This window comes from Odontesthes bonariensis, chromosome 15 (assembly GCF_027942865.1).
Source record: "Odontesthes bonariensis isolate fOdoBon6 chromosome 15, fOdoBon6.hap1, whole genome shotgun sequence".
NCBI classification, from domain to species: domain Eukaryota; kingdom Metazoa; phylum Chordata; class Actinopteri; order Atheriniformes; family Atherinopsidae; genus Odontesthes; species Odontesthes bonariensis.
In genome coordinates this window covers 31,162,236-31,189,269 of record NC_134520.1, presented here as the reverse complement: position 1 = coordinate 31,189,269, position 27,034 = coordinate 31,162,236, and the positions used below count along the sequence as shown (strand labels likewise).

Here is a 27,034-nt window from a genome sequence, read left to right as displayed (position 1 = left end):
AATTTGATGTCCCATGGGTGATAAACTGATGAGAGTTTTGATGACCAAGGGGAGCACACGACTCGCAGAGGACTGGGACACACTCGATCTGTCTCCAATCTCCCTCTGAAAGGTTCCACCGGCCAAAAATCCAAGGGTGGTGAGGACCTGGACGTATGGTGGAATTGGGTTTGATCTATTTGGATTTGTGGCTCTAGCAAGCTGCATATTTGCAGCAGCACAGTCCTTGGCAATCTAAATCGCGATGTCAGCCATCGTCTGTCTCCACGGTCTCGGAGCACACATGCGCTAAGGCATCCAAAAGTAGCAAGTCAGCCACTGGTTACGCCTCATTGACCTTGTTATATACAGAGTCAAATTAACCTTCAATTAGTGCATAATTTAAGTCAAACAGAATATTGTCAGCATCATTATGGGGTATAATGTATATATTTATTATGTTTGCTTCAAAGTAATTAAATATACAATCCATTAGTCAAGCAAACTCCTACGACAGGTCTGGATCACTCGTAAATTATGTTCGTATCTGAAATAAAACGTAAAATACGAAAAGATTGGTGAATGCGTAAATTCTCTTAACCCTCCTGTTGTCCTCATTTTCTGTATACACCCTTTGTCTTCCGGGTCAAAATGACCCGTCTTCACTAAACCCCCAATATAAGCAGCTTAATTGAATTTTAAACACCAAATTTCATCTTGCATATTGTCATTCATCACAAAATGTTTTAATACCTGAGTTTTCCTTTTTCACTTGAATTTCTATAGCTTGATCAGGAGCTCCTGCACTCTGAATAGCTTTCACAACTGCTGCTGAGGCTTCTGTGCGGGGGACATGCTTCCTTTCCTAGTGCCTTTCCTAGGTGCTCCAGGAACACCCTCTACTTATTCTGCTCACGAGACATCCAGGTCGGGTTGATCTCTCTCCAAATCACAAAGGCATTGTGGGAGGAAACATCAATGATGTTGTGGAAGATCACCAGGGGCCAGCAGGCAGTCATTCTTCTGCAGCTGTATGTTCCAATCACCTCATCTAGGTTGTCCACACCTCCTTTGTTGCGGTTGTAGTCTAGGATGATGATTGGCTTCCTGTCCTCACGATTGCTAATGTCATCGTCTGTGTGCAGTGTGCTCAGAAGAACTACATTCTTGTTTTTCTTTGGGAGGTAGGAAACTAGAGTGGTTGTGGGCGTGAAGGCAAACTTTGAGGAGAAGACCTCTCTCTCCTTTGACGCAAACAGTGCAGGTGGGAGCTCAGGCTTGTTCTTTCGAACTGTACCAACCATGGTGATCTTCCTCTTCAGGAGTTGCTGTCCGAGTTCATAAGAGGTGAAGAAATTGTCACATGTCACATTGTGACCCCTCAGTCCCTCTATCACATCAAGCACAACTCGCATCCCCTGGTTCTTCTCTGGGCATCCACTGATCGGCTTCCCAGTATAGTCTTGCATTTTCCAAGCATAGCTTGATTTGGCATCACAAGCCACCCATGACTTGATGCCATATTTTGCTGGCTTACAAAACCCTCCAGATTTGTCATCTCCAGGATTATTTTTTCTATTGCTGGTGTGATAAACAGGTAGAATGTAGAGACAATGTCCTGGGCATGAGAAACGGCATATCTTGTGGGTCCTGGGGTCATCTTTATGACGTTTTGTTCTGCATGCCTGCCGTGTTGGTCATATGCTGCTGAAGACCATGTTATTTTGCCATTTTTTGAAAGGAAAATCTCTCTTTCAGCTTCAGGGTTTTCTTCTTCTTCTGAAGATGATTCATCATGCTCTGGGTTGTATTCCTCCCCATCTTCTTCTTCGGATACATCCTCCACTTCCTCTTCTGAATCAGAGTTGTCTTGCTGGACATCTGAGAAAATCAGCTCTACAGCCTCTTCAATGTATAACGCACACTCATGGCTTCAGCACAGACAGAATTTGGGGTCCTGTTATCTGCAGCACCTTTATAACCTCTGGAAATAAACAGGTGGTCTTCTGCAGTCTGTGAGAACACCACCTGATTTGCCTTGTTTACTTCTGCTACTGATTTATCTGAGACACAACTAAAACATTGTAACATTCTGTGGTTTGTAAATAACTCTGTGAACTTGATTTCAACTCTATTTGCCTCATGGGTCATTTTGACCCGAAGACCACCTTTGTACATTTTTTTGTACAGGTTACATGGAAATGTGAATAAAAGCAACATTTCACTTTTTCTACTGTTGGGGCCAATCTAGGAAAAGTCATAAAATTTCAACTTAAAAAAATAGCATTTAGTGGATTTTTGGGGGGGTTTTAACACAGTGGCGGGTCATTTTGACCCGAGGACAACAGGAGGGTTAAATCATTCTTATGCACGACTTAAGAACACATCTGTACGAATGGTTGTTGCATGAGGCCCATTATGTGATGATCTGAGGTATTAGATTAGGACTGTTGTATGTATATATACACAAACAAACAATATATATACATATATATTTTGGATATTTGACAAATGCAGATTTTCTATCCATTCTGTTTCTCTCTTTGATCCAATCACGATGCAACCTTGAGAGTAAAGTGGTTGTTGATGCAGAATAACAAGATCATTTTCCATGTTGTCTTTAAGTGAGCTGCACTGTTTGCACTTTGAGAGAAGTGAGAACTGTCGGGTGATCACCTGTCAGTGCTGTCAGAATAGCTGCTGCACAGAGGACTATTTAGCAGGGGAGGGGAGGTCACATATGACAGCAGAAACCTTTGGATGGTTGAGACAAGTGGTTTGTACAGTAATGAGGCAAGTGTGTACCAATTTGACCCTGTGTAGAGTTATGTCACCATGGAACTTGTATTAGTGTTACTTTGCGTTTCTCTTTGGATAGTGACCTTTTTGTAAACAGTGCTCTGTGGATGTATTTTTTTTCTTCATTTTTTGCACCTAAAAATAGCTGTCGCCAACCATTTTAAGTTCCTGGTGTTTCTGTTACTCTTATTTTTATCATTTCAAACTGAATGAGTTTAAGACTTAAGGTGGAACAAAATAAATAATTCAAACATAGTTACCATGCACTATATCTACCTGATTCAGAAAATGTAGAAATATCAATTAGACCCAAACTAATGAATAATTCAAGAAAAATAAGGGATCCTACACAGATATAAATAACCAAATAAGTAAATGTGAAAACAAGAACCAATCAGGTCTGAGCACGGGTTGCCTGCTTCCTCATAATGAAGACTATTCTATCTACTGCTAATCTAACTTTAACTGTACAAAGAAATTTATTTCTAAACAAATTTGAAGTGAGATGTAAACACGGTAGTTGCAAAAATCTTCCTTGATATTATATGAGCAAATTTCCTCCGGGATCAATCAAATTTTCAGATTCTGATATCTCAGCCAGTTGTATTTTTTTGTGGCACTCCTATCATTCCGTGTTGTACCAGGGTATAAATAAGGAAGTGACACCCACTGCATTTTAGGGCACACAATGGCATCACGTAGATGCATAATTTGCATAAAACTCAGTAAGTGAAATAAATCTCAAGAAGAGAAAGACTGACAGGATAATGAGAAAATTGTGAAATCTAATATTTATGTTATGTGCTTTGGCATTGCCAGGAATCTTTTGACCACGCCACCAAATTCTTAATGATTTAAAACTGAGAAAATGGGAGAGTGAGAAAATAAAAACTTTCAGACAACAATGTATGTTCTACCTAATAACCCCATCATGAAAGAGATGTACGTCAGAATGAATGAAGCACAACATGATACAAGAAAAAGCTCCATTCTGAAATAGAAAATGTTTTCCTTAAGGAGAGAGAAAACTAAATGACAGAAAACTGGAGAAAGCCACCTGAAGAAAAGATCATTACAGGCATTGTTGCCTTTTCGTGTTCTTCTGTTTCCCCCTGACAACTGCTACATCTGACCTCAACCACAACTGCTGCCTATGAGCCTTTTAATTTGAATTAATTCTCAAGTGCATCATTCATTATACAGGATGTGCTTCATTCTCCTATGCATATTTAGACACATGCATAGGAGATTGCAATTGACAGCTGGCAGTACCATCCAAGGTTTCGGTAAGCTTTGTTAGCTTTTAAAGATAACACGTTTTTTCCTTCCTATCATCTCGCAGCTTTAAAGGTCTTCTGACTTTTCACCATTTGTGTAAAAAGGTGTCGAGGTGATAAGCTAAAGGAAGCTAAAGTCAAAGAAACAGCAAATGTGGATGTTCAGCCAATAAAGATGAAGCTGCATACATTCTCCTGCCATTTTTTTTGTGGAAAGTTGCCCGAGGCAAAGCTTCTTGAACTGATATTGTATTTGCTAATGCTTTTACTCCATGCAAAAATATTCAACAGCTATAAAGTTGAAGGTGTTTTGTCAAAGATTTCCATGTGCAATATCTTTCCACACATAATTTAGCGTAACCCTTTATTTTCAGTTCCATACTCAGCTTAGCGAATAGAGTTCTCTGGAAAAGAAAATTATTCTTCGTTGTGCTTTGTTTTCCTGACATTTGGCAAATGGAGCAAATAGTGGGCTGAGAATAGTGTGTTTTTTTGAAAAAGAAAAGTGAGGATGTTGATTTGAAAAGCTTTATTTCAGTTTTCCAAGTAACTCGCTTATTCTTGTTGAGAAAAAAAGTATCCTCCCTAACTGGTTTTGATTTAGAACAAGCCTGGTCACAGAAATTGAGATGGTCAATCACTTTCTTTATGTGGGGTCAACACAATATTGCACTCATGACAGCTGAAACTGGAACACAAAGTGCTAAAGAATCCTCTGGTCTGTCTCAAAGCGCTACCAGCATGAGTAACACTGACAACAGAAAATGAATAGTTTTATTATTTCAGTTTTTATTCATTGCACAAACCTGTACAGCTTCAAAGAAGGCTCATAGAGACAAAAGGACCAGAGCTGGGATAAAACTAAATCAACCTCTGTCGCTTCTGGAGGCTGAATCAAGAGCTCTGACCTCAAATTCTAAGAGTTGAGACAGCTCTTGTCAACCTGCATGCAGCATTATATTGAAAATCATTGCAAAGCCGTCTACATATCTTCAAATGAGCATAAGCGAGTTGGTCGGAATGACGCAGGCTATTTCAGCTTCTATATTTGTGCTGGAGCTTTTGATGTTGAAATGGGTGGGCCCTTCATAAAAAAAGATGATATGCATTCTTACAATTAGCTGGAAGAAAAATACAAATGAGAATGTGGTGATATTTTATTTGGCTGTTTCCAAGGTGAGGAAGGAGGTCTAATTCGAATCCTTTAAACCAACTTGGAAGATCAGAACTTAATATCCTCCAAAAAAAAAATAACTGAAAAGTACAATTCCCCAGAAAGCAGGGCAAACAGGCGGTGGCGGGGCCTGTGAAATAACCTAAGAGATCATGTGTCAGGCAGTGTTTTCAAGGTTGTGTTCAGTTGCTGTTTTCTGTTGCTGGGGAAGCATTTCTACCCATCTAATCTGATAGCTTTCACACAGCTGGTACCTGCTGCTTTCATCATGGTTTCAATGTAAACATGCGATCAGCTGTGCGCCTGAGGACAACAGCAGCTGCAGCTCAAATAAAAGTGGAAGGTTTGTCGTCTCCATGATGTTTCAACTTTATGTTTTCCCCAAGGGGATCATCACAGCTAATTTTACAATTTCCTCATATTAGAGACAGACTGAAGAGAAATAAAACGAGACAAAAATACAGCTTTAAAGTTTCATAATCTAACCTGGTACAACAGATCATCTTTAATATATCTACCGTCATAACAGTCAGTGGTTTCTTATATAATCTGGTTATTCAGTGAAGGTCTGTATTTTGCGTGTGTGAAATAAAAAGTGAACTAATTTGAAGATGAGTCATGTTGAAACGTTTCAAAACCTTTTCCAATTATAAAGAAATATTAGCAAAAAGGCCAAGCAAGACAGAAATATGACCTATTTTAGTGTTGGCTACTAAAACACATGTCGTCAGATATAAGACTTTTTCAAGTCCAGAAGTATCATTGATGTGATCAAAAAATAAATAGATACATAAAACAAAGTATCACCAAGGATTTCTGAAGAGACAGCTATTACATCACAGGCAGATATCACTTCATAATCATAACAGATCGGCTGTGAATACAAATTCTTGCATAAGTGCAACAATGTGGTGCCAGCTTTTGCTGTCAGGCACCCCTGAGCTGTTATCCACGTAATCATGCTTATGTGAGGGGGAAAAAACAGGAAAAGTATGGGGTCAATGTGGGTCATTCCAGAGAGCACTCTATTTGTTTTAAAAAGGTATCTTTTGAAGGGCTACATCCTGATGCTGTCTGAACATCAAACACCGCCTCGAGTGATTGATTATTTTTGTCAGATTTCACTGTGCGGCCGGAGATAAACATTTCGCAAATCTAAGGGAAATGCACTGTCCAATCAGTCAAATGTTGCACTTCTCTGTTGTCAGAGTAAAAGCTTGACTGCTGTAATCAGAATGGGTTGAGCAACCTTGGCTGCAGATGATGGATGGAGGGAATGTGGCCTTTGGAAAGGGTATATATCACATTAAACCAGGAGTAATGAGGAAAGCTGGAACACACAGATGTTTAAATGATATAAAGTGTAAATCACTCACACTTCAACTTACAGCACACACAAACCTAAAAGGGCTTGTGGCAAAGATTTGCCCGAATTTTTTTTTCTACATTTTCTGTTATATAATAAAGGTAATAATAACCATGGTTTCACACAATATCAAGGGTGAACTGTAAGCTTTGAGGGAAGCAAACATAATGATGTTAAACAGATATGTGGTACCCATTGACCTTTTTGCTGACACTGTAGTATTCAGACAAAGCCTCTAACTAATCTCTTGCTCAGATATATCTGGTGTAGCCATTAATCTTCACCTTATTTCATGCTACACAAATAAATGACCTCTTCAAATGGGACACTGTGTCTCTCGAGTTCCGCTTTGCAATGTGGAAGCACTAGTTAAAATCTCCAACATGCTCTGTGGGAAAAAGAGGAATACTCAAGGAAAAGGGAGGGTGGGAGCCTGGAGGAAGGACAGGTACAGAAACGTATTCGCAAATCCCCTCCGTCGTTCGTTTCTTCAGTTATCGCTGACTGTGATAAGCTAGCCCAGTCTTATCTTAAACCCCCGATAGGCCAAATGGTTCATCCTGCAGGGGGAAGATGAAATGAAATGGATTTCACCACAGAGTTGATTTTAAGGGCTGCAATCCTCCCTACAACCAGCTAAGTTATTATTATTATCAATTCTATTGCTCCTCTTCGCAGTGCTACATCAGTTTCAACAGTTTAATTCTCTAGACGCTATCATAATGAAATTCTAACAACTTGGCTAACTTAAAAAAGGGTCTTTTTTTTGCAGGTTTACATCTAATCCTTGAAGACTTCTGCTTGGAGAATGACCAAATGTATTACCCAAGTACAGAGCAATGTTAAGGAAGCCTACTTGTATTTAACGTTTTATTCTTCATTTTGATCATTTTGATCATTTTGAGTTTCACTTTAAAGTTTACTTTTGCACCACTATATTAGTGGAAGACTGAAGTACCTTCAACACCTCTTGTTGTTGAAGTCGTGTAACTAAAATGCAAATAAATAATATTCTATTAGCTTTAAACCACTGGATGTCAGGAGGACTTTTCAACCCTTTTCTCCTTCCTACCCCTTTAATAGATTTAACTCTCCAGTCTTATATGTGACTCATTAGGATACAACTCCCAGGTAGGGATCATTAGACATTAACTGTAAGCGCCTCTTTATTTCTGTAGAAAAAGAATATATTTATTATTGGTCGTAGTTGGTCAATAAAATATTTCAATTTGGAGTTGTGTATTTTTCATTCAGGTGTTTTGCGTATTGTTTAGGACTTTTGTCATTTATAAATCTGTGTTGGCATTTTAGCAGCGGATGCAAATAGCTCTCGAGCCTCTACTCTTCTGATATGCATTTTACTTACATGTATGTGTATTCATTTGATTAATTTTCCACTGCTGAATTATATATTTTATCATTCATAGTATTCTATCTTTTGCTATTGAAAATAATTATAAGTAATAATTGTAGATTACCCCATGTCCACCCTCCTACCTTCACTCTGGTGAATATGGCAGCTTTCTAATGGCAATGTTTGCTGTGAACAGGTGGCTCAGTCGGGAGGTCCACATTGTGTTTGTTTTGAAGCAATGGGGATGCTCTCGAGTGAAATCACATAGCACACAAACCCTCTTTCATTTCCTACAGAGGATTTGTTAAAATTCTTTTAAATTCAATCAGAAAGGAAAGTAGGAAATTGAGTAGGGGCACAACATGATGTGAATTCATTACTCCATCACTGCTGAGGTGGCTCAAACGCTGTGACTCGAAGCATTGATTCTGGTAATTCATCTTCTCCTGTCATTGAGCATTTATTGCAATTTAGCCAAAATCTGAACTACACATGAGGAAGACCAGGCCAGAAAATAATAATGTCACTTTCAATCACCACTACCCTCTAATCTGTACCAAGTGAAGAGCCTTTCAAATAACACCACCGTGTCAAAAATGATCAGTTACAGCAAATACAGTTTGATGCAAGATTTAATGCTGGTACATAAAATATGGTATTGTACAAGTTATTTTGTTGTATTCGGCACAAATAATACTGAGACAATGTTAGTAGACGCTCCTTTAAAAGTATATTGTTGCGGTGGTTGTATGAGTATAATCAAAGGAAAAAATTATAATAATAATAATAAAAAAGGCCCATTTTGAGGTCTGTCAGCATTAAGAGGAGCTTAATCGGCAAGATTCAAAACCTATAAACAAGAAGCTCTGTGATGCTAAAGATAAAAGATCAAATCAGAATGCTGACATGCTAATAATGCTTGTATTTAGCCTCATAATGTTTACCATATGCAACAGTTTTGTGTTTTCCTCGTTGCAATAAACTACAGCTACGGACCAAATTAAAATTTAAACAGAAAACTAACTTTTTTTCAAGTGGACCTGAGAGGGGTTGGTGCATCACACGTGCAATGAAAACACAAGCTGCAGGGAGATTTCACTCAAAATGTCAAAGTCATAGTGACTCTTAAGGAGAAATGAATAAATCACCAACATTGGTAGGTTTTATTCTCTGGAAGTAAGGACTGTGTGCACACATTTTATTACAGTCCATTCTGCATTTTAGATTCGACCTTCAGTTATATGTGGTGGACTGACAGGAGACCACTCCTTACCACCTACAGTATGTTGCCAGTGTGGCTAACAACCCGATACAAGGATAAAAAATGGAGACTTACCCTCCCCTCCATTTACATCGTCACCACCTCCCTATACACTTTTAAGATTGTTATGTATCAAATTTAAGCAACACAATCAACCATAGAAAAAGTGTCAACCTTAATCTCCTGCAGCATAAAACCGAATGAAAGTTAGACCTAAAGTAAAAGCTAAGATATTAATGGGGCTGATTCATATGTTATAGAGCTCACAACCCTCGAAAATAAGTAGGTGCAACAAAATAAACGTTTTATGATATAAGAAAGATGATATTATCTATTGAAACAATCTCAACAGTCCATTTACAAAAAGGGCAACCCAGTGATGTTATGTGACTGGATGTTATGAAGCAGCATTGAGCGATCTGCTTTAAAACTCACCTCAGTACTGCTCAGAATGTCTGCAGACTCCCGTGAGCCTATGGAAATCTGTTGCTCTTCACTGTAGTTGATGTGCCTCATTTCAAACAGAAAGCTGCTTTCTTTTGATCAAGTCAAACTCAGAGGGTAAGTGCATCATATGTGCTCTGGTTTGTTGAATAAATCAATTCCAGTTAATTATTGGAAACCTGCTGTTTAAAGTCATCAGTTATTATTGATGAACAGGTACTGCATTTGAAGATGGGACAGATCTACGTTAAATTTTGAGGGTTAAGCTCTATTGAGGGTGTACTCACAGCTAAGGATCTACAGACTGGTAAAAGACTGAGGTTCTGATTTATAGAAAGAGCTATACCTGCACTTTACAGACAAACTAAAGCCCAAGAAAATTAATCAGGGAATCAAGCCAGCTGCCTGGAAAATACATGTGATTTTGTGCCAACTAGCTTGTATGTGACATAACGTATACACACTAAGGTGGGTCAGTCAAACACTGCTTAAAGACTACTATAAAACAACAAAAAACTACAAAAAAATCATAGCTTTTAATACTGAAGACAATGTTGATTTGACAAATCTTCTAAACATTAATTGAAGTGTAGCTACGTGTTGGTATATTGTGATTTGAGGATGCAAGACCTCAAACTTTGTTAACAGGAGACTAATGATCCAGTTGAGTTTTGGAGATTTAAAACTCTATATTCAAGGAAACTGCAGATTGTTGCATCATTTCAAGTTGGGGTTGAACCAGGTTTTAAAAATTAGTTCAAAAAATGTCGGCAGCACAAAATATGACAAACTGCTACATTCATGTTGATGATGAATAAGTCGGGTTTTAGTTCTTAAATATTATCAAATTTGATTACTTTAAATCAGAAAAAAATGATTTATGAAATAGAAAACAATATTTCCTAAACTTAAGCAGAGATAAAAGCTGCTGTAAAATGAGGGTGTGGTTGTGCTCACAGCCCAAACACTCATTTAGTTGCTGATGAAGGGGAATCAAGTACACATTACTTTGCTTTTTACAAGCTAGAAAGGTCATGTAGTGTTTTGGTAAAGCATCACTCTCTCTTGCGAGAAAATCACAGGGGGCCCATTTGCTTTAATAAAACAAAATCTGCAAAATTGTTTATGGGACAGCTCTAAGTGTGAGTTCCCACATTTCACCCACGATGGCACTGAAAGGACACTATTATTTGCCAAAACAGAAACAATCCCACAGCTGCAACTCTCCCGTCTGCATTGGTTTGTGGGATCAAATTGGACTGAATCCAAGTGAATTCAATTTGGGGAGATTTAAAGGCTATTTACTTTTTAGGTTAGTTTTTCCTGTTAATATCAACACTATTAATCAATGCCGCATTGTGGTAATCTAAAGGGCCTCAAACACAACCTTGCAGCTGACAGAAGCCTCTCAGGGGATTCTGTGATAATGCAGAGTAATAAGTACTAAGAGCTCACTAATCACTTGGCCACATGATAAGACTATTAATCTTGCCGCCCATGCAGCACAGCTCCAATGGACCACTGCCTTTTGCCAGTGAAGGAAATATTAAAAAGCTCTAACACGGCAACCGATCACCGAAGCCATAAAGCATTCTTGCAACGATCCATAGATGTCAAGAACCTTGTCCATCCATTTCCAGGAGCCCGGACAACATCCTCCTTAACGACGATGGATATGATTCATGACACAATCTCCACTAATACGGCTGCGTTCTACGTACCTCAGACTGTGTTGGTGTCATGACAGATCTTTTCTTTTACAGCGCTAATCAACATATCTCATTTGACCATCTGATCAGGTGACTCCCTGAGGCTTTGGAGGCCAAAAGAGTGCTATATACAGCCACCCGATAGCTATATGCATGCATGTAATACATGATGATTCTTTCTATATATGCCAGATTGTGTGAACCCTGGCTGCAAGAAACCTTTTTTTTTTTTTTTTCCCATGACAGCATGGCTCAAATAATGCAGTGTGCCAGAAACACAATCCTGAATAGGGTTTTCATATAGTATACTGTGCACAGCACAATATCACATATGTAGCCATATTTTCTTCCTGATGTCAGTTTGATGTTGCAAAGGGAAGCCACTCACACTCATGAATGCAGTGTCAAACACTACAGTTACAAACGTGTTCAGGGAACCTTAAAACATGTGTTACTAAAATAAGATATACATGGAATAACCTTGTCCTGATCTTTAGTTTTGTCCTTGTCCTTAGTCGAATTGGCTGCACATTTGTGCATCTAAGCCAGATGAAAGTTTACTCCCTTCCATTTGTCATCTCTATCATTTAATTGAATTCCAATATTTTTCAATGCAGCATATATTTAATTGGGTGCAATTTAATTTTCATTTTACTGCTTTAATGAAGATCAGATAAGGACTTTTTTTTAGCATTGAGGTTGCTGAAACTCAAATTTAAAGAACACATGCATATATATCCTTTTTTTGCACTAATGTATGCATCAGTAAACTGGAAATTACTGTTTTGTCTACAGACACGTGTAGTAGTAATGAAAATTTGCTGGAGGTCTTTTTCTACTTTTATAAAATTATATTTCAAGAAATGCCTTTATGTGGAATTCTTGCTTCTGAACCAACACAATGCACCATCATAATAATGCCTCTGAAATTGTGTTAATATTTACTGCAGAAATTTAGACTGATATTGTATATATTGAAGGTTAATGGCCATTCAGCAGCAGTGGATATCAAGTGTTAAGCACCATATATGCTAAACTGTAAATAATAGTGACGTTTAAGGAGGTAGCCTCTACTTTACAGGTAGCTTTAGCTTCATAATTAGCTTAAAGAGTACTATGAGCTTGAGATTAATTAGTTGTATTGATACAAATTTGTAAACAAACTGAAATACTGTTATTAATGTTGGTCTTGTTTACATACAGACGATTTTTGAAAGAACAGCTTTGGCTTTTGGACAGAGATTCATTGTGTGGATAATGGATACGGAGTGTTGACTTGGACATGTAAACACAGAGTAAAGTACCGCTTCATCCCACACACACAACTCACCTGTATATCTTGTATCTTGTGGAGAAGCCTTGTCGGTTCTTTTCTACAAAGTCAATGTACTCTGGGGAGTGGTGGAAGGGCCCCTTATCCGACAGGAGCCAGTCCAAAGGTCCCCCGGGCCTGTCATTAGGGAGGCTGGCTGCAGCTGTTGCTGTTGCACCAGAGCGTAAACACAACCAGCAGTGAAGGCTGAAGCTGACGACACCCCATAGAGCCATCAGAGATGGAGGAAGGGATGGAAGGCAGTGTTGGTAGTGGGTAGGGGGTGCTCAGAGAACAAAGACAATTGTCATTAGGTGAGTCCTCCGTTGGGATGACCGGGGGACCTGCATTACCTCAACACGCCCTGAGCACCTTAAAGAAAAAATAAACACACAGTTAAGGACACGGACAGTGGCAGCAGTAACATGGAACAAAGGACATGAAAAGACTGCAACACATTTGAGCAATTCTGTGTGACAATAAGACAATGCAGGGTAGTGTAGTGTGGTGTGGTGTGGAAGGGAGGGAAGGGAGGGGTGTGGTATATAGCACCGTCGCCTCTCTGCAAGAGGGTTTCCAGGTTCAAATCCCCGGGAAAGGCTGGAGCCTTTCTGTGTGGTGTTTGCATGTTCTCCCCTGTGTAAGCGTGGGTTCTCCCCAAGTTCTCTACCATCCAAAAACATGCAGGTTATGTTATTTGGTGACCCTGACTTGTCCCTTGGAGTGAGTATGAGCATGCACGGTCGTGTGTCTTGTTTTGTCTCTGTGTGGCCCCGTGCTGGATTGGCAACCTGTCCATGGTGTACCCCGCCTCTCGCCAAATGACAGATGGGATAGACTCCAGACCCCCGCGGCCCTAAATTGGTTTAAGCGAGTATAGAAAGTGGATGGATGGATTAAGATAATGCTGCTTGAATTTTGTGATTTTTTTTTTTAACGATTGTCATTGCAAAAACATGCTATTATTGGTTTATCAATCTTAATAAATTGCAGAATGATGAATTTCAGTTTTAGGTTATGCTATTTCAACACATGCTCACTGTCGTCTGATCACATGGCGACACTTTGTGTGAGGAGGCCTCGGCGTCACACTTTACCTTGCTGGTTTATCTATCACCTGAACATTGTTTAACTTTCACATCTTGCTAAGCTGTTTTAACAAAGCAATGAACTTGAAGTCTTTTCTTTTTAAAAAATGACCGTTTTGAAAAGAATGCGAAAAAAATAATAATTTCTATTTTTCTTGAACAAAGTAACTGAGCCGACGGAAAATGCCAAATTTCAACTCTCCAAACTATAGATTCACTGCCAGCCTTACTGCTGTTCTGCACTGCTTGACTGCATATGCTCAATTTAGAGACACCATTCCCAATCTTACTGTATGGGAACACTAAGTGCTAAACTAGTAGGGAGTGAGTTGTGACAAAACTGATTGATGGTGCATGGCAATGCATGCTGGGAGGCTGCCCTACACACCCAGGATGCTGAAATTTCATCTGCTTCAAACTAAGGCTAAGCTGACGGGAATTGGAATGGTTACTATTTGTCACAACCTCTGATCTTAAAAGGCAAAAGCATTAAAGTTCTACAGTTAAAATTGCAAAATATCCTTGATATTTGAATCAACCGAGCTTGTCAATAAAGATTGGTTTATAATAGATATATAAATGTGTTTCTTTGCTACCCTACTCTGCTCTAACATTAGTTTTCTAAAAGGTAGGTGTGTGTAAAATGGCCATTAATGTGAAAAAATGAATAAATAAGTCCCAGCACTTTTAAGTCAGAGACACTATAATGTGTTGGGAATCCATCTTCCTCTGACAAGAGAGCTGCATTTAGTCACTTATGGTGTGATTAATGGCTCTTTTTGCTTCTGGTGAGTGAAGGTCTTCATAAAAAAAGCCAGAATGAGTAAAACAGAAAAAAAAAAATCAGATAAAACTTTGCTTAATAATTTACTAAGACTTGGATATGAGTATTTTGAGTATTATTATAATAATTCAACTCATGAACTGTTGTTTAAATTGTTTAAACATCATTCTCAAGAATTAACTCATCACACTTTTACCCCAACATCGCAATAGAGCTAACAGAAGCCGTACGTGAAAATAAAGAAATAATAATAAACTCTCCCACACAAAAAGACGCTCTGCTGTGATGGAAATATGTCTTTGCTGCTTTGACTTATCAGACCATATTTTTCAGGCTGTTGCCCAGAACTTGAGTTAGTCTCTATTTTCATTTTGAGTGCTGTCTGTCACTCTGTGACACACTATTTATCTGTGTGTGTGTGTGTGTGTGTGTGTGTGTGTGTGTGTGTGTGCGTATGGGTGTTTGAGTCCCATTACTATATTCTGATGACAATCTGTCAAGTTAACTCAGCCATGTGACCGCATGTAGGTGTGGGGGTTTGAAAAATCACTGTGCTTAGCCAACAGCATGAGAAGGACGCACAACAGCTGGTGGCTTGCTGGAACAAAAACAGGCTTAAAATGTTGTATCAGATTCTTCTACATGTTCATCTGCCCACAGAGACAGGCGTGAGGGTTAATTATTGAAAGTTAAGTATGCAGGAGAACTTTAATTTAGTAGTTTTAATGAGATGAGATGAGCCAGCAATTTGGAAATTGATTTGAGTCTGACATCGCTCCCCAGACTCCCTGTCAGTTCTTCCTGGGTGTGTGTGGTACATTCGTCTGTGTGTAGATAAACTATCTTTGTGTTTTGTGATTCAAATTTTTAAAAATCACACCTTTCAGCTATGCACCGTCTATTTTTTTAAGAATTATTCACATGATCTCTTTTAAAGAACATGTACAAATGAAATCCTTTAGAGCAGTTCTACAATTAAGTGTTAAATCATTATGGGCATGTCTCCGTTGTTGATATAAAGTAATAACAATTAACAATAACAGTAATTGAACATTTTCTTCTGAAGCTATTAATGAAACACACTCAACCGAAATTCAACAAATAAATCTCTAATTTATTCTCTTTTTTTTTTGTTAAACAGCTGATGGAGACTGAGCTCTTTGTGAGGGGAAACTTTGCCTGGCTGCGATTTTTTTTATTGCAACCTAATGGGTTTAGTAATTACTTGCATTCATTTCTGCTCATTGGTTTCCTACTTGTTTGATTTGATTGCCACCCCTCATCCTGTCTGTTTCTTTAAAGTTATACTAGCAATAATCTTGCATTGAACAGCTGGTAGGGTTTTAAAAGGCGACACCTTCTCAAGTATGACTCAAGTCAAAGTATTGAAATTTGTAATTTAAACTGTTCCATCTAAAATATGAAGTATGTGAACATCAATGTGGTGGGATTGTTCTCAGCGTTGCTTTCAGTAAAAAAGTCAAGAATAACTCAACTGGAGCAAATGCTCCCCAATTCCCTTTAAACTTCTTTTGTTGATGCAGTTAAACAGTGAACAAGTCCTTTAGCAGTTTCTGTTCTCAATCCAGTCGTGCTGAATAGTTTATTCGCAGTGAGACAGAGAGGCCTCTGTCTTCCCAGCTTTTCTGTTATCTTCTGCCATGCTCTCAGTTTGAGCTCAAGGATTTCACTCCTCTTTCTACATCCCCCTCCGTTCAGCAGCAAAGGGCCACATACTGTGCAAAGACACACTTTGTGTGTTTTTGTCAAAATCTGACAGCAGAGTTATGGGTTACTATCTTACATCACCAGTTTGAAGAATGTACTGCTGAATGAAAATGTATTACAATATATATGCTGCAGTGGAATTAGCCACAAAACAAGCTATACATCCTACCTGGATCCTCCAACCTAAACTCACAGATGAAAAACTGAGTAGCTTTACATTGTGCATATCGTGTATATTGAGTGACCTTGCACAGTTGAAAGTGTGCAGCGTGTTAATATCAAAACAGAGCACAGAGGTCATATCAAACTACTCTTTAATCCCATCTTCCAACAGGCAGATGTCCAATTACAGATGCAGAAGAAGACTGATCTCTGTTCTTTGTGCTGCCCTCCTCCTCCTTTTTCTGTCCTTTGTCTTTTTTTGTTAACCCTCTTTCTTGTCACAGCAAGTGCAGAAAATATGGAGAACGTGAATAATAACTAGAAATTAGAGGTTTGAGTCTTCTCTGTAAAAAGTCATCAAACAGGCCTGTACTGGCCCTAATAATTACATTAATACCCAAATAAAGCCATTCATTAAGCTTTTGTTATCAGCTCACAGCATGGTATCAGATGTGTCTTTTCATTCTCCAAGGGCATTATGTCATGTTGAGCATTATATTATGTTCTCAACCTTATAAAAACACTGCTTTTCATGAAAGAATAAAAACATCATGAAACATTAAAATGGTCCTTCTTGAAAGAGGAAACTCCATAATCAAGAATCATCATATCAAAGGTTGGGAGAGTACAACAGGAGGGAGTTTCCATTTGAAGCAGAGTAATAGGCAACACTCTTGTAGATCCAGTCAGATAACATTTTGCACAACGTGTGCCAGCAATAGCCCAAGGCTGTTTGGAACCGCTGTAGAAAATGAAAGCTCTTTGTGTTGGTGCAAAGTCCTCTTTGTGGAATTGTGACAAACGTGTGAATGACGCGGATTAGATTTCCCACTCATGAATGTAATGAATATTTTCATCTCTAAAATAATTCCAAGAATATTATCATTAAACGGCCACCATCTTGATTTGTAACTATTCATTCAGGATGTGAAAGGATGTGTCTTTTTTTTTGGAGCACCAAGGTAATCATATATTCAACTCAAGTAAAAAAAGAAAAGTTGTCAGATTTCAGATTTTTTTTTTTCAGTTGTGAAATATTTATTATGGTGCCCTCAAGGTTTAGAGCTGCCCTCTGAGTGAATTGATAGTCTGCATGTGCAACCATGCACAATACCATCAGCCTTGTCATATGACAAAGAATTGTTTTCATATGTATGGACCCAGCACATTTGCACAGGAAACATAATGTTCCTTTGAGAAATGAGGAAGCACAGAGATTGTAATTTATCATGAAAATGACACCTATGACAAGGTCCTGTTTATTTCTGCAAGGAAGAAGCATCTCCACAGAAGTAATTTCTTTTCCACCAGTTCAATAAACAGAGGGGGTGTTAAACAAATGGCCATTCAAGTCAAGTACAATGAACTGTGGATCAAACTCTACAACCCATTTACACCCCCTGCTCATCATAAGCGAAGTCTATATTCAGTATGCGCCACCAAATATGAAGCGTTCCAACTTAAAAAATCTTCGACAAGTCATTTGTAACGACTCCCATCAACCTTAAGTTCTGATTTCCTGTAATAACCTCACCTTTTTTATTTTAAATAAAAAGGTGAGGTTAAATATAAATTATTTTTAAAAAATCATGCAAGAGACATCTGCACACATCTGTAAAGCAACCATTAATGCTCAACAAGTTCAGACTTACCTTCCAGAAGAAGCCTATACTAACAAATCACAAGCTGCATGTATAACAGTGGAATGTTTGCGCAATAAGAGTGTGACTGGCCAGTCTATCGTTCAGACCAGTCTCCTGCTAAATTTATTTTCTGCAAAAATTTCGAGATGAAAAACTGGGACAAAAGGAATCCAAGAATGTTGAAGCAGGAAAAAATGAGAAAACCTTTATCTTTCAAAATAGCAATGGGGGTCCTCGTTTTGCAAACACAAGATTTCAAGCCATATTTTCACATCACAGACACAATTTAGGTGGCTGCAGACGAAATGGCCCAGATCTGAGCTAAACAAGCGTTCAGCTGCCAGTCAACAATCATTTTGTGTGAAGACTTCAAAGATGTGATTTTTGAGGCTCGCTGACACATGCATCTTTGATGTTCCCAGGGTGCAATATCACCACACAGTCTAGAGAGAGGAGTGGAGTTCTTTGCAATAACTGGATGAGCAAGTCAGACTTTATCACCTACTTGTATCATAGTGTAACCTTAATAACATTGTCTGCATGACAGCTCTTGGTGCTTGTCTGATAAAGATCATTTAGATGACTAAATCTGGCAAAACAATCTTGTGATATGTGACCCTCTGCTGCTGATCAGGTCCTGTGAACCCACATGGAAAATTGTGAAGTCTGAAATTGGCTTAACAGAGTGTTGTTAAAGGAAGGATCAATGCAGTACAGCGCTAACGATGCCCCTTTCCCAATATTCATCACGATTAATGAATGAAATTATTTCCTTTTCATATATTTTTCAGTAGATTTTACGTAGCTTCTCAACTTTTTGTAAACATTGTTTTATTCCTATTCTGCAAGGACACACGCAGTCGGTTTAAACTTTTATTGATGTTCAGTTTGGATGTCTGAAAAAATACTTTTGCGTAGCAGTTAAAGGCGGGGTAGGGGATCTTTTTCTGGAACATTTTTTTACATATTGCTTGAAATACTCTTCACACCCCCATTGCAACCAATTAATTAAAAGTTTTGACACAAATATGAAAAGTTTTAGTGGCCTCTAGAACGTACAATCTAGGAAAAACACTATCCAATCATTGTGAACGGACCGTTCACAATGATTGGATACTGATGCCGTCTATAAAACTGCAATCTGCTCCTCCCTACCCCTCCTCCCCCCCGTGCGCGTACCCTGCTCCGTGAACGAATTACACGTCCAGAAGCTTGGCAGGAAGCTAAACTAGAGCCAGCTTGGCTAACACCTAGCATTATTAAACGTATAGTTAGCATAAACTAAATACTAAATACTAAATACGGCAACGATCGATGCTTGCTGTCAGAACAGCGCTCGTGCACCTTCGTGCTCGTGCGCGTTCATGTACTCTAGAGGCGTGCCTTCGGGGGGAAAGTGAAGAAAAGGGTTGGGACTTTTTACCTGTGTATTTTCAAAATGCAGCTTCGCTGGACTCAAAATCCAGGATCTCCTACCCTACCTTTAAAGGTTATGTAAATATTGTGTCTATATTTCAAATAAATGCTGCACATCTAACAGAACTGATACTATGGAAATAATGCAATTAGCATTAAGGTCCACATGTCTTATCTCCTGATCGCTTGCATACTATGAACTTGTCTTTCCCCAAAATATCAGCTTTGCTCCATTAAAGCTGGACTATTTCCTCCATGCAGAGTGGTGTGGACTCGATAAAGTAGACTGCAGATTTATCCAGTAAAAGAACAAAGATTGGTTTATGATATCATATAAAAGATAAATCTGCTTGTGTTTCTTTAAATCATCAGATTTTCAGCCCCTGAGCTTTGTTACTAAAAGGAGAAACAAAAGCAGTGATAATCCTAACCCAATGTCTGGGTTTATGTACCATCCTTCACAAATTACATTAATAGTCCTGTGGGCTCAGGTTGGACAGAAAAAAAAAAACAGCTGTAGATATCAAAGCATAAGCATTGAAATTGAAAAACAAAACAAGTCCATAAATCTGCAATATCTCAAAATCCTCTTCCTCTTCCTCTTGAGGAATAATGTTTTAAGAGAGTCAATAAAGGGAAGAGATGTTGAGCCACAGGCATTTTTCATTAGAAGCACTACTGGTGGTTACATAAAGGCGGCAGGCACAGTATGGGGCTGCCATGTCCTACAGCTACTATTCAAAACACCTATGTGAAAAACATTTCTCAGTTGTAACATTTTTACTGATGAAAGAAATAGTTCAATGTCCTCAAATGAGATTGCAATTGAAATCTCCTAAACCAGTAGCCTTGGGGGAAACAAATCTGAAATGTCGACACGCTTCTTATTCAGTAAGATAAATAATTGAATAAGGGACATCATTGCTGTTATTCTTAACTTTGAGTGTTTGCTTTGAAACATTTGATTGATTCACAAACACGTTGATTGAAATTGATGAAATAATTAATGTTGCGACACAGTGTTATTATCTCAATTGACTTTTTATAAAGGATAATATCTTAAAAATATCCTAAAAATCAGTGCTCATTGTAATGAATAGACTCATTGATCTCCACGATATTTGGAAGCACATCTTTTCGGCTGCACTGCAGCACTTTCAGTAACTTTGAGTAACGGCCACAATTCCGTGTTTCCTCCAGAGGTATGGGCCTGGATGCAGACCGCTGTGTTGGATCTTGATTTTCTCCCCGTCTTCTGGAGGATACAGTAAGCTTGATGAGATGTGGGAACTCCCAAGCCTAATCTTTCTCGAGAATTTCAGCAGCCGTTTTCATTGGAGACCAGGACAAAGCAGAGCATTTAGCCCCTAAACATCTGCTCACTTACTGCTGGATGCCAGTGCTGTAATGGTCACCTACCTGAGCTTTGTGTGTGTGTGAATGTGTTTCTGTGTAATTTCTTTTGGTGTGTCCATATCCATGATTGGAATACTCAGCACTGCAGACCCTCTTTGTTGGCACAGTAAATGTTCAAATTGAAATGGGGATCTTTTTTTTGGGATATCTTAAACTTTAAACGAAAACAAGGAAAGAAAACGAGATGGAATGGATACAGGAGCTTTACAGGAGGGGGTTTGATTAAAACATTTCATTTAAATTTCTTCAACAGGATCCACTTTGTAACTTGTCTGCAAGCCAGCCCTTAAACTATTCTCAAAGTAGGGAAACAGGAACTGATAAACTTTACATCTTCCCCTCCATGCTGACTAATGAGATTTTTGGCCCTAATTAACCCAGTTATCTTTTCCTCCTACAACTGTCAACAATACCTCTCATACCAGCGCCAGGGGTAAAACACAGCCTTTGTGAAATTATAACGTGGCTGCCAGTTGCACTCATCCGGCTGTCTTACAAGCAAATACAAAGAATGAGCTTCTGTGGTGTCCTGGGAAGACAACATCAAAGGCAAGAAATGTCACCATAAAAGCACTCACACACGGCACACACATTTACAGATCTACAAACGTGCATTTCTAATCACTACACATAGAGGCTCAAAGCAAAAGCACAGAACTAATACAAAGGTGATGTGTTTAAGGTCAAGTGAAGGTTTGTCGAAAGTGTAGGAGGAGCTTTCTGCACGCAAAGGTAAGCTCAAAATTTGTTTTGAGCTTCTGGAGATATTGGAGATAACTGGAACTTAAAAAATAAATAAATAAATAAAAACTCAAGGAATAAGAGAGCGCTGTGCTTTTTTAATATTTCACAAAAATAATTATTCTTATGAACAGATATCCAAAATGACCTACTTTGGACAGAAAGTGTTGTTGCTACTGACTGTAGGCACCATCCACATCAATTCCAGCAAATTTGCTTATAAAAATCTAGCATCTTTAAGCATGTTTTTATTTGAAATCTCTGAGATGTGAGACTCCCTGTCTTTGTCAGAAGCTATTTAAGAAAAAATATTGGTCTATTCAGTGGGGGACTATGTGGAAATTATCCTCCAACTGAATACTGTGGACTGAAATGATGGTGCAGTGACTCACATGCCCTAACATGAGCAAGCAGCTGGCCTGGGTGCCACAACATAGGACTGAGAAGCTGGAATTATAGCACGCACGGCAGGAATCAGACTTTGTTCTCCAATAAAGACTTACTTACTTTTAAATGTGGCATTGAACAGTTGAGGATCAAGCTAACAAATATACTACAAGTGTTAAAATATATATATTATTCATATGAATTGGTGTCACCCAGCAGATGAACCTTTAAGTCTCGGAGTCACAAATCCACAGAGGGACTCAAAATTAGTGAATACTGTTATTTTATTTAAGAGCATGTGCCACCTAACACCCTATCCTTTCATAAACAAAAGCAGTTTCTCTCTCTACTGTGTCAATTTATGAAAAGTGAAAGCAGAGAAACTTGACAGCAGAAAACTTCAAGAACACCATGGGAACAAAGAGTTCAGTAAATTGCTCTTTTTGCTAAGCAGGCTGGGGAAACCAATTAAATGATAACAAAAAATAAAATAAAAACAAAATATAAACAGGTAACCAATTCAAGTCAATACAATGGTAATTCATAATAAAAGATGGATATCGATTTACAGTCACCTCACACACTAATGACAAAACTTCAAATAGTTTTGCAAATAAACCAGGCTTTTACCTCTAGGAATGCCTCCTGAACAATTCAAAGAATAGCCATATTACTCAGTGTTTACACTAAGTGTTCACATAAGCTGTTTAAGTGGATTCACAGTGATCTCTAGATGTAAATACCTTTCTTTTGTCCTTTTTTTGTTTTCTCGAAGCTAATTCAAGTTCAATGTTTTGACCTGGAAGTGTGTAAATCTTTAAGATATTAAACATAAAAGCTTACGGTAAGTTTAAAGCAAATAGGGGGAAAGTGACCTGAAGAATTGCTACTAAGAGTATAAACTTTTTACTTGCAAGCTTTTATATGGTTGCATATCACTGAGTGGCTGAGAATATACAGAGAAAGTGAAGCTTCTATAAATCACAGTGAAATCCAAATAGATCTTTTCTGCTGGTGGCCTTGCCTGCACAGGGACAAATGTTGCTCTTAAATTAAAGGGACAGACTTCTCTCTCACGGTTCTCTATTGCTTTACAGTGTTGTTTGTGTTTTCTACCAACACAGTACACTGGCTACCTGAAAAACCGTGACTGTGTTTCCCACTTTAGAAAAGTTGTGTGAGAAAACATTTCTGTAGTTAGTCAGTGTATCATTTTAAAAACAATCTCTGATAGTTGCCCTGTTTTAATGAGAGGAATTCTGGACTTGTTTTGTAAAACAGAACTGCAAATTTGCTGGAAGAGCACTCTTGTGCGTGTCCATTTTGTGCTTCTGCTGAACATCCTCACACTCAACATTCAATTACCAGTTGCCTGAGAGAGAGTTTTAGGCGTAATGCCCCAGTCGGTCTTAATCTGAAAGATTCTACTTTAATGCCCAAGTCCGTCTCAAATCCCTCAATGAGACATTTCTTCCTCTTTTTTATGTATTTCTCCTTTATTTCCCCTTTACTCTCATCTCCTCTTCCTCCCTACAGCCTCTCTTATTCATTTTACACTGAACTAAAACTCGTTGGTTTGCTCATTATCATAAAATAATGGGCTGTGGATATTGAGCATATCTTCACAAAACTTGACCCTGAAATAGAACCTGCGCAGCCAATCTTTTTTTCTGCTTTATATTCCTTCAATTTCTTTCGTCTTCCTTCATAACTTCTCATTTCAACTTAATTTTTACCTCCAGCTTCTAAGTCCCACTTTCAATCAAACATTAACCGAGATCATATTAAATGCAGTGGTAGAAAGAGCTCTTATACATCATGTCGAGGACCTGTAAACATTCTACTCCAAAATGCCTTCACCCTTTCTGCCTAAAAATGAATAATAGGGAACCATTTTACATTGCATTATTTGGATTTACTTGCTTAGTGTGGCTGTATGAGCAGGATGGCAGAGCTCCATTTGTTTCTTCCCACCCCTCCCTTTTCTCTTCAGCCATCACACGAACAAATGATGCAGCATCCGGCCCTATCAGCCACCCAACACCAAACCGTAGGACAAGGAGTCCTCTCAGGCATGTAATTCCTGCTGTTGGCATTTGTCTAAAAGCCTATAGATGGATCTCTGCTTAGTCACAGTTGTCTTGTAACAGTCCAAATTGTCTCTTCTGATGTAAACATGTCGTCTAAAGACAGCTTGCAATAGAAACAAAGAAAATTAGACACAAATGAACATACAGTATATTGACTGGGAATTTAACAGTTGGAAAAAGCAGAATCTGGACGTACATTTTAGTTTTTTTGTGGTTCAGGTGACGGACAAAAAAGGGGGAAATCACAGGAGGTGACTGTGTGCCTTTCAGGCCTTGACACGGTCGGGTTCACCAGTCTCCTGGGATAGATGAGGACACTGCTGAACAGTAGCCCTGTTGTGGCCCTGTAAACAGTCTGAGCCTTTGGCACTTCTGCACAACACTAGCGAGCAGCAATAAGAAACACAGCAGTGATTCAATGCTATTTTCCCACCATTAAGCTCTGCAACGATAAAATTCTTCCTGACACAGAGGAAAGTTTGTAAGTCCAAGACCAAATAACATGTACGTCTGCCTATCTTTTGTGCATGTGTACTTACATTTGAAATGTTATTTTCTTTCTTTGAGGGCTTTTGGCTCATTATCACAGCCTTCACTTATGATCCCATGTGGTTGCCCTGACTCATGTTCCAGCTTTGACAGTGATGCTTGGGGGTGAAATGTGTAATTACGAAATCAGTAGGACTTTTTTTTTCCTATTTCTTTTTCCCAGGCTCAGAGCAAGCTGGTTTACCTTGCTTGCTGCTGCTTGGCAAACCCTGCTCTGTCCACACATCAATGTTAGATATCTGATCCCCCCCACACACGAGGATGCCAATACACCCGAAGAAACATAGATTACAGATGTTTCTTGGAAAAGCAGATAAAAGCTGGCAGTGTCTGTGAGAGGGGGCAGGTGGGAATATGTAGATAGGCAGAGAAGAAGGAGTTTGATGAGTCTGCGCTCATACTGACAAGACATAAAAAGCAAGGTGTGTGTATGCTACCCTGTAAGTCTCAGCAGATACATTAGTGTGTGTTCATGTGCAGGTGTGAGACTGTAGTTGCGCAAATTCGACGAGGTCTCTGTGAGTAACTGCTGGTATTAAAATCAAGCGCTTCAGCATCTCACAGATGTCACAGCGCCGGTGATATCAAAGTGCTGTGCAGGTCGAATGCACAGGTCGTATGTAAAGAGCAGGAAACATCCCGATGTATGTTGTATTGATGATAAGATGTCTTTAAACTGTCACAAATTCAGCAAATACATTAAATTTACGAGAACTCACCAGGGTATGGAACAGCAGATAAAGTTTAAATCTGTATTTCCCATTCTTTTGCTGAATCTCGGTGGTCCACAGTAGTCGAAATGATATAGATGTTCATTTTAAAGTTCTTTGGGGCTTTAATATAAACTCCGTCGAGGAGGGAAACAAAAAAAGAAAGAAAAAAAGCACTCCAAAAACACTGATGCGCACTGAGGGATCCGAACAGATGCCAAAGTGGTTTGCGAGGATGGCTGCTCCGGACAAATCCGATGCAAGGTTCTACACCAGTGAGAAACTTTGAGAGAGCAGCCGGGGAGCGCTCGGGGTGACAGTCCGTTTATCCCAGAGTAATTCGAGGTGCCTGGAAGCAGAGGCTTTGACCTTTCAGGGGATAATGACTTTACAAAATGAAATCATCCGGCAGGAGATGTAGTCAAGAGGACAGACGAGTGATAGGAGGAGGTGAGAGGGTAGGAGGAGAGAGAGACTCGAGGAGCGTAAAGGAGCTGACGATTAGATGATTAGAAAGACATTTTTGTTCAGCCAGAAACAGGCGGGGTCCGGTGTCGGACAGATGTGATCAAACGCAGCTAGGAGGACGTAGATAGCCACCATGCAAAGCTTGTTAAATATCCCGTTGTGAATTCCAAGCGCCGTTTTTCTTACTTGACCCGCCTACTCCGCATCGTTGTGTGGAGGAGCGCAGGATCCTGTAGGAACTGTCGGCGGGCGCTCGGCACAGAACGGGCATGGACGCCTCAGCTCTCCCCAGTGCCCCTCTCTCACTTTGTCACATGTTTAAGACACAAGTAGCTCTCTGTAATAGCTGCCAAAGGAGGGTAGACTAAGGTGGGCGACATGTCGAGCATAATAACAAGCGTTTTGACAACAGTCAACCTCTCTACTTCTCACTTTGAATCAGTGATTTTTCAAGCCGAATTATATTCTCATTAACTGTATGCCTTATTACAGCCCAGCAAATGTAATGTACCAGTAATTTCTAAAGACAAGGGCAGAGGAAACAAGTGAATTCCCTCTTTAAAGCTTTTCTGGTCCACTCCAAAAAGCTCCTCCAGAGAGGTCGTCAGCCTCTAAGTCCTTATCTGTTTGAGCTGTCACATTAGTTTGAAAGGAGAGAAGGTGTTGAGCGTGATGTCTAATCCTCTTCGGTTTTGTCTTGTGGAGCATGCCTATGCATGAACCATGAATCATTAAGTGGCGCTGCAAAGGCATCGCTACAATCACCATGCAGCAGAGATATAGCCACTGAGTGAACGAATAGAAGCTGGCATTTTCATAATGACTATGACAGCACACATTATAGCTGCAGGGATCAGCACCGTTACCGGGCACCTGATTTCATTTTAGATTGCGTTGATCAAAATTAGCGCCGCGGAATGTAGGTTTGAATTGGTCAGGAAATAAGGTTTTGATGAATTTTATTGGCTCTCGTTGCCTCAAGGGACTAATTAATATATAGTGAGGGAAAAGAGGGCATTTTGTTTGCATTCTATCAAAAATGCAGTTTGGATCCCTCGGTGATGTGGACATCCTCCTTTTGGTACATTTCAGGACGTGGCTTAAAGAGAAAATCAGTTGACGTTATCATCAAATATAATTTCCTATGCACGAATGCAAAATACAGTACTCAGTAGTG

The 27,034-nt window shown here is 39.1% G+C and overlaps 1 protein-coding gene across 1 annotated transcript in view; it reads right to left on the bottom strand.

The window, feature by feature from the left end:
• Positions 1 to 26,109, bottom strand: part of brinp3a.2 (bone morphogenetic protein/retinoic acid inducible neural-specific 3a, tandem duplicate 2) — a 43,726-nt gene extending 17,617 nt beyond the window's left edge. The window contains exons 1-2 of the mRNA XM_075485976.1: positions 25,399 to 26,109; positions 12,694 to 13,047 (exon numbers count right to left, since the gene is read on the bottom strand). Of these exons, the coding sequence (XP_075342091.1) occupies positions 12,694 to 12,911 (218 nt within the window). The 5' untranslated portion in view covers positions 12,912 to 13,047; positions 25,399 to 26,109. The remainder of the gene's footprint in view (positions 1 to 12,693; positions 13,048 to 25,398) is intronic.
• Positions 26,110 to 27,034: the final 925 nt, after the last annotated feature.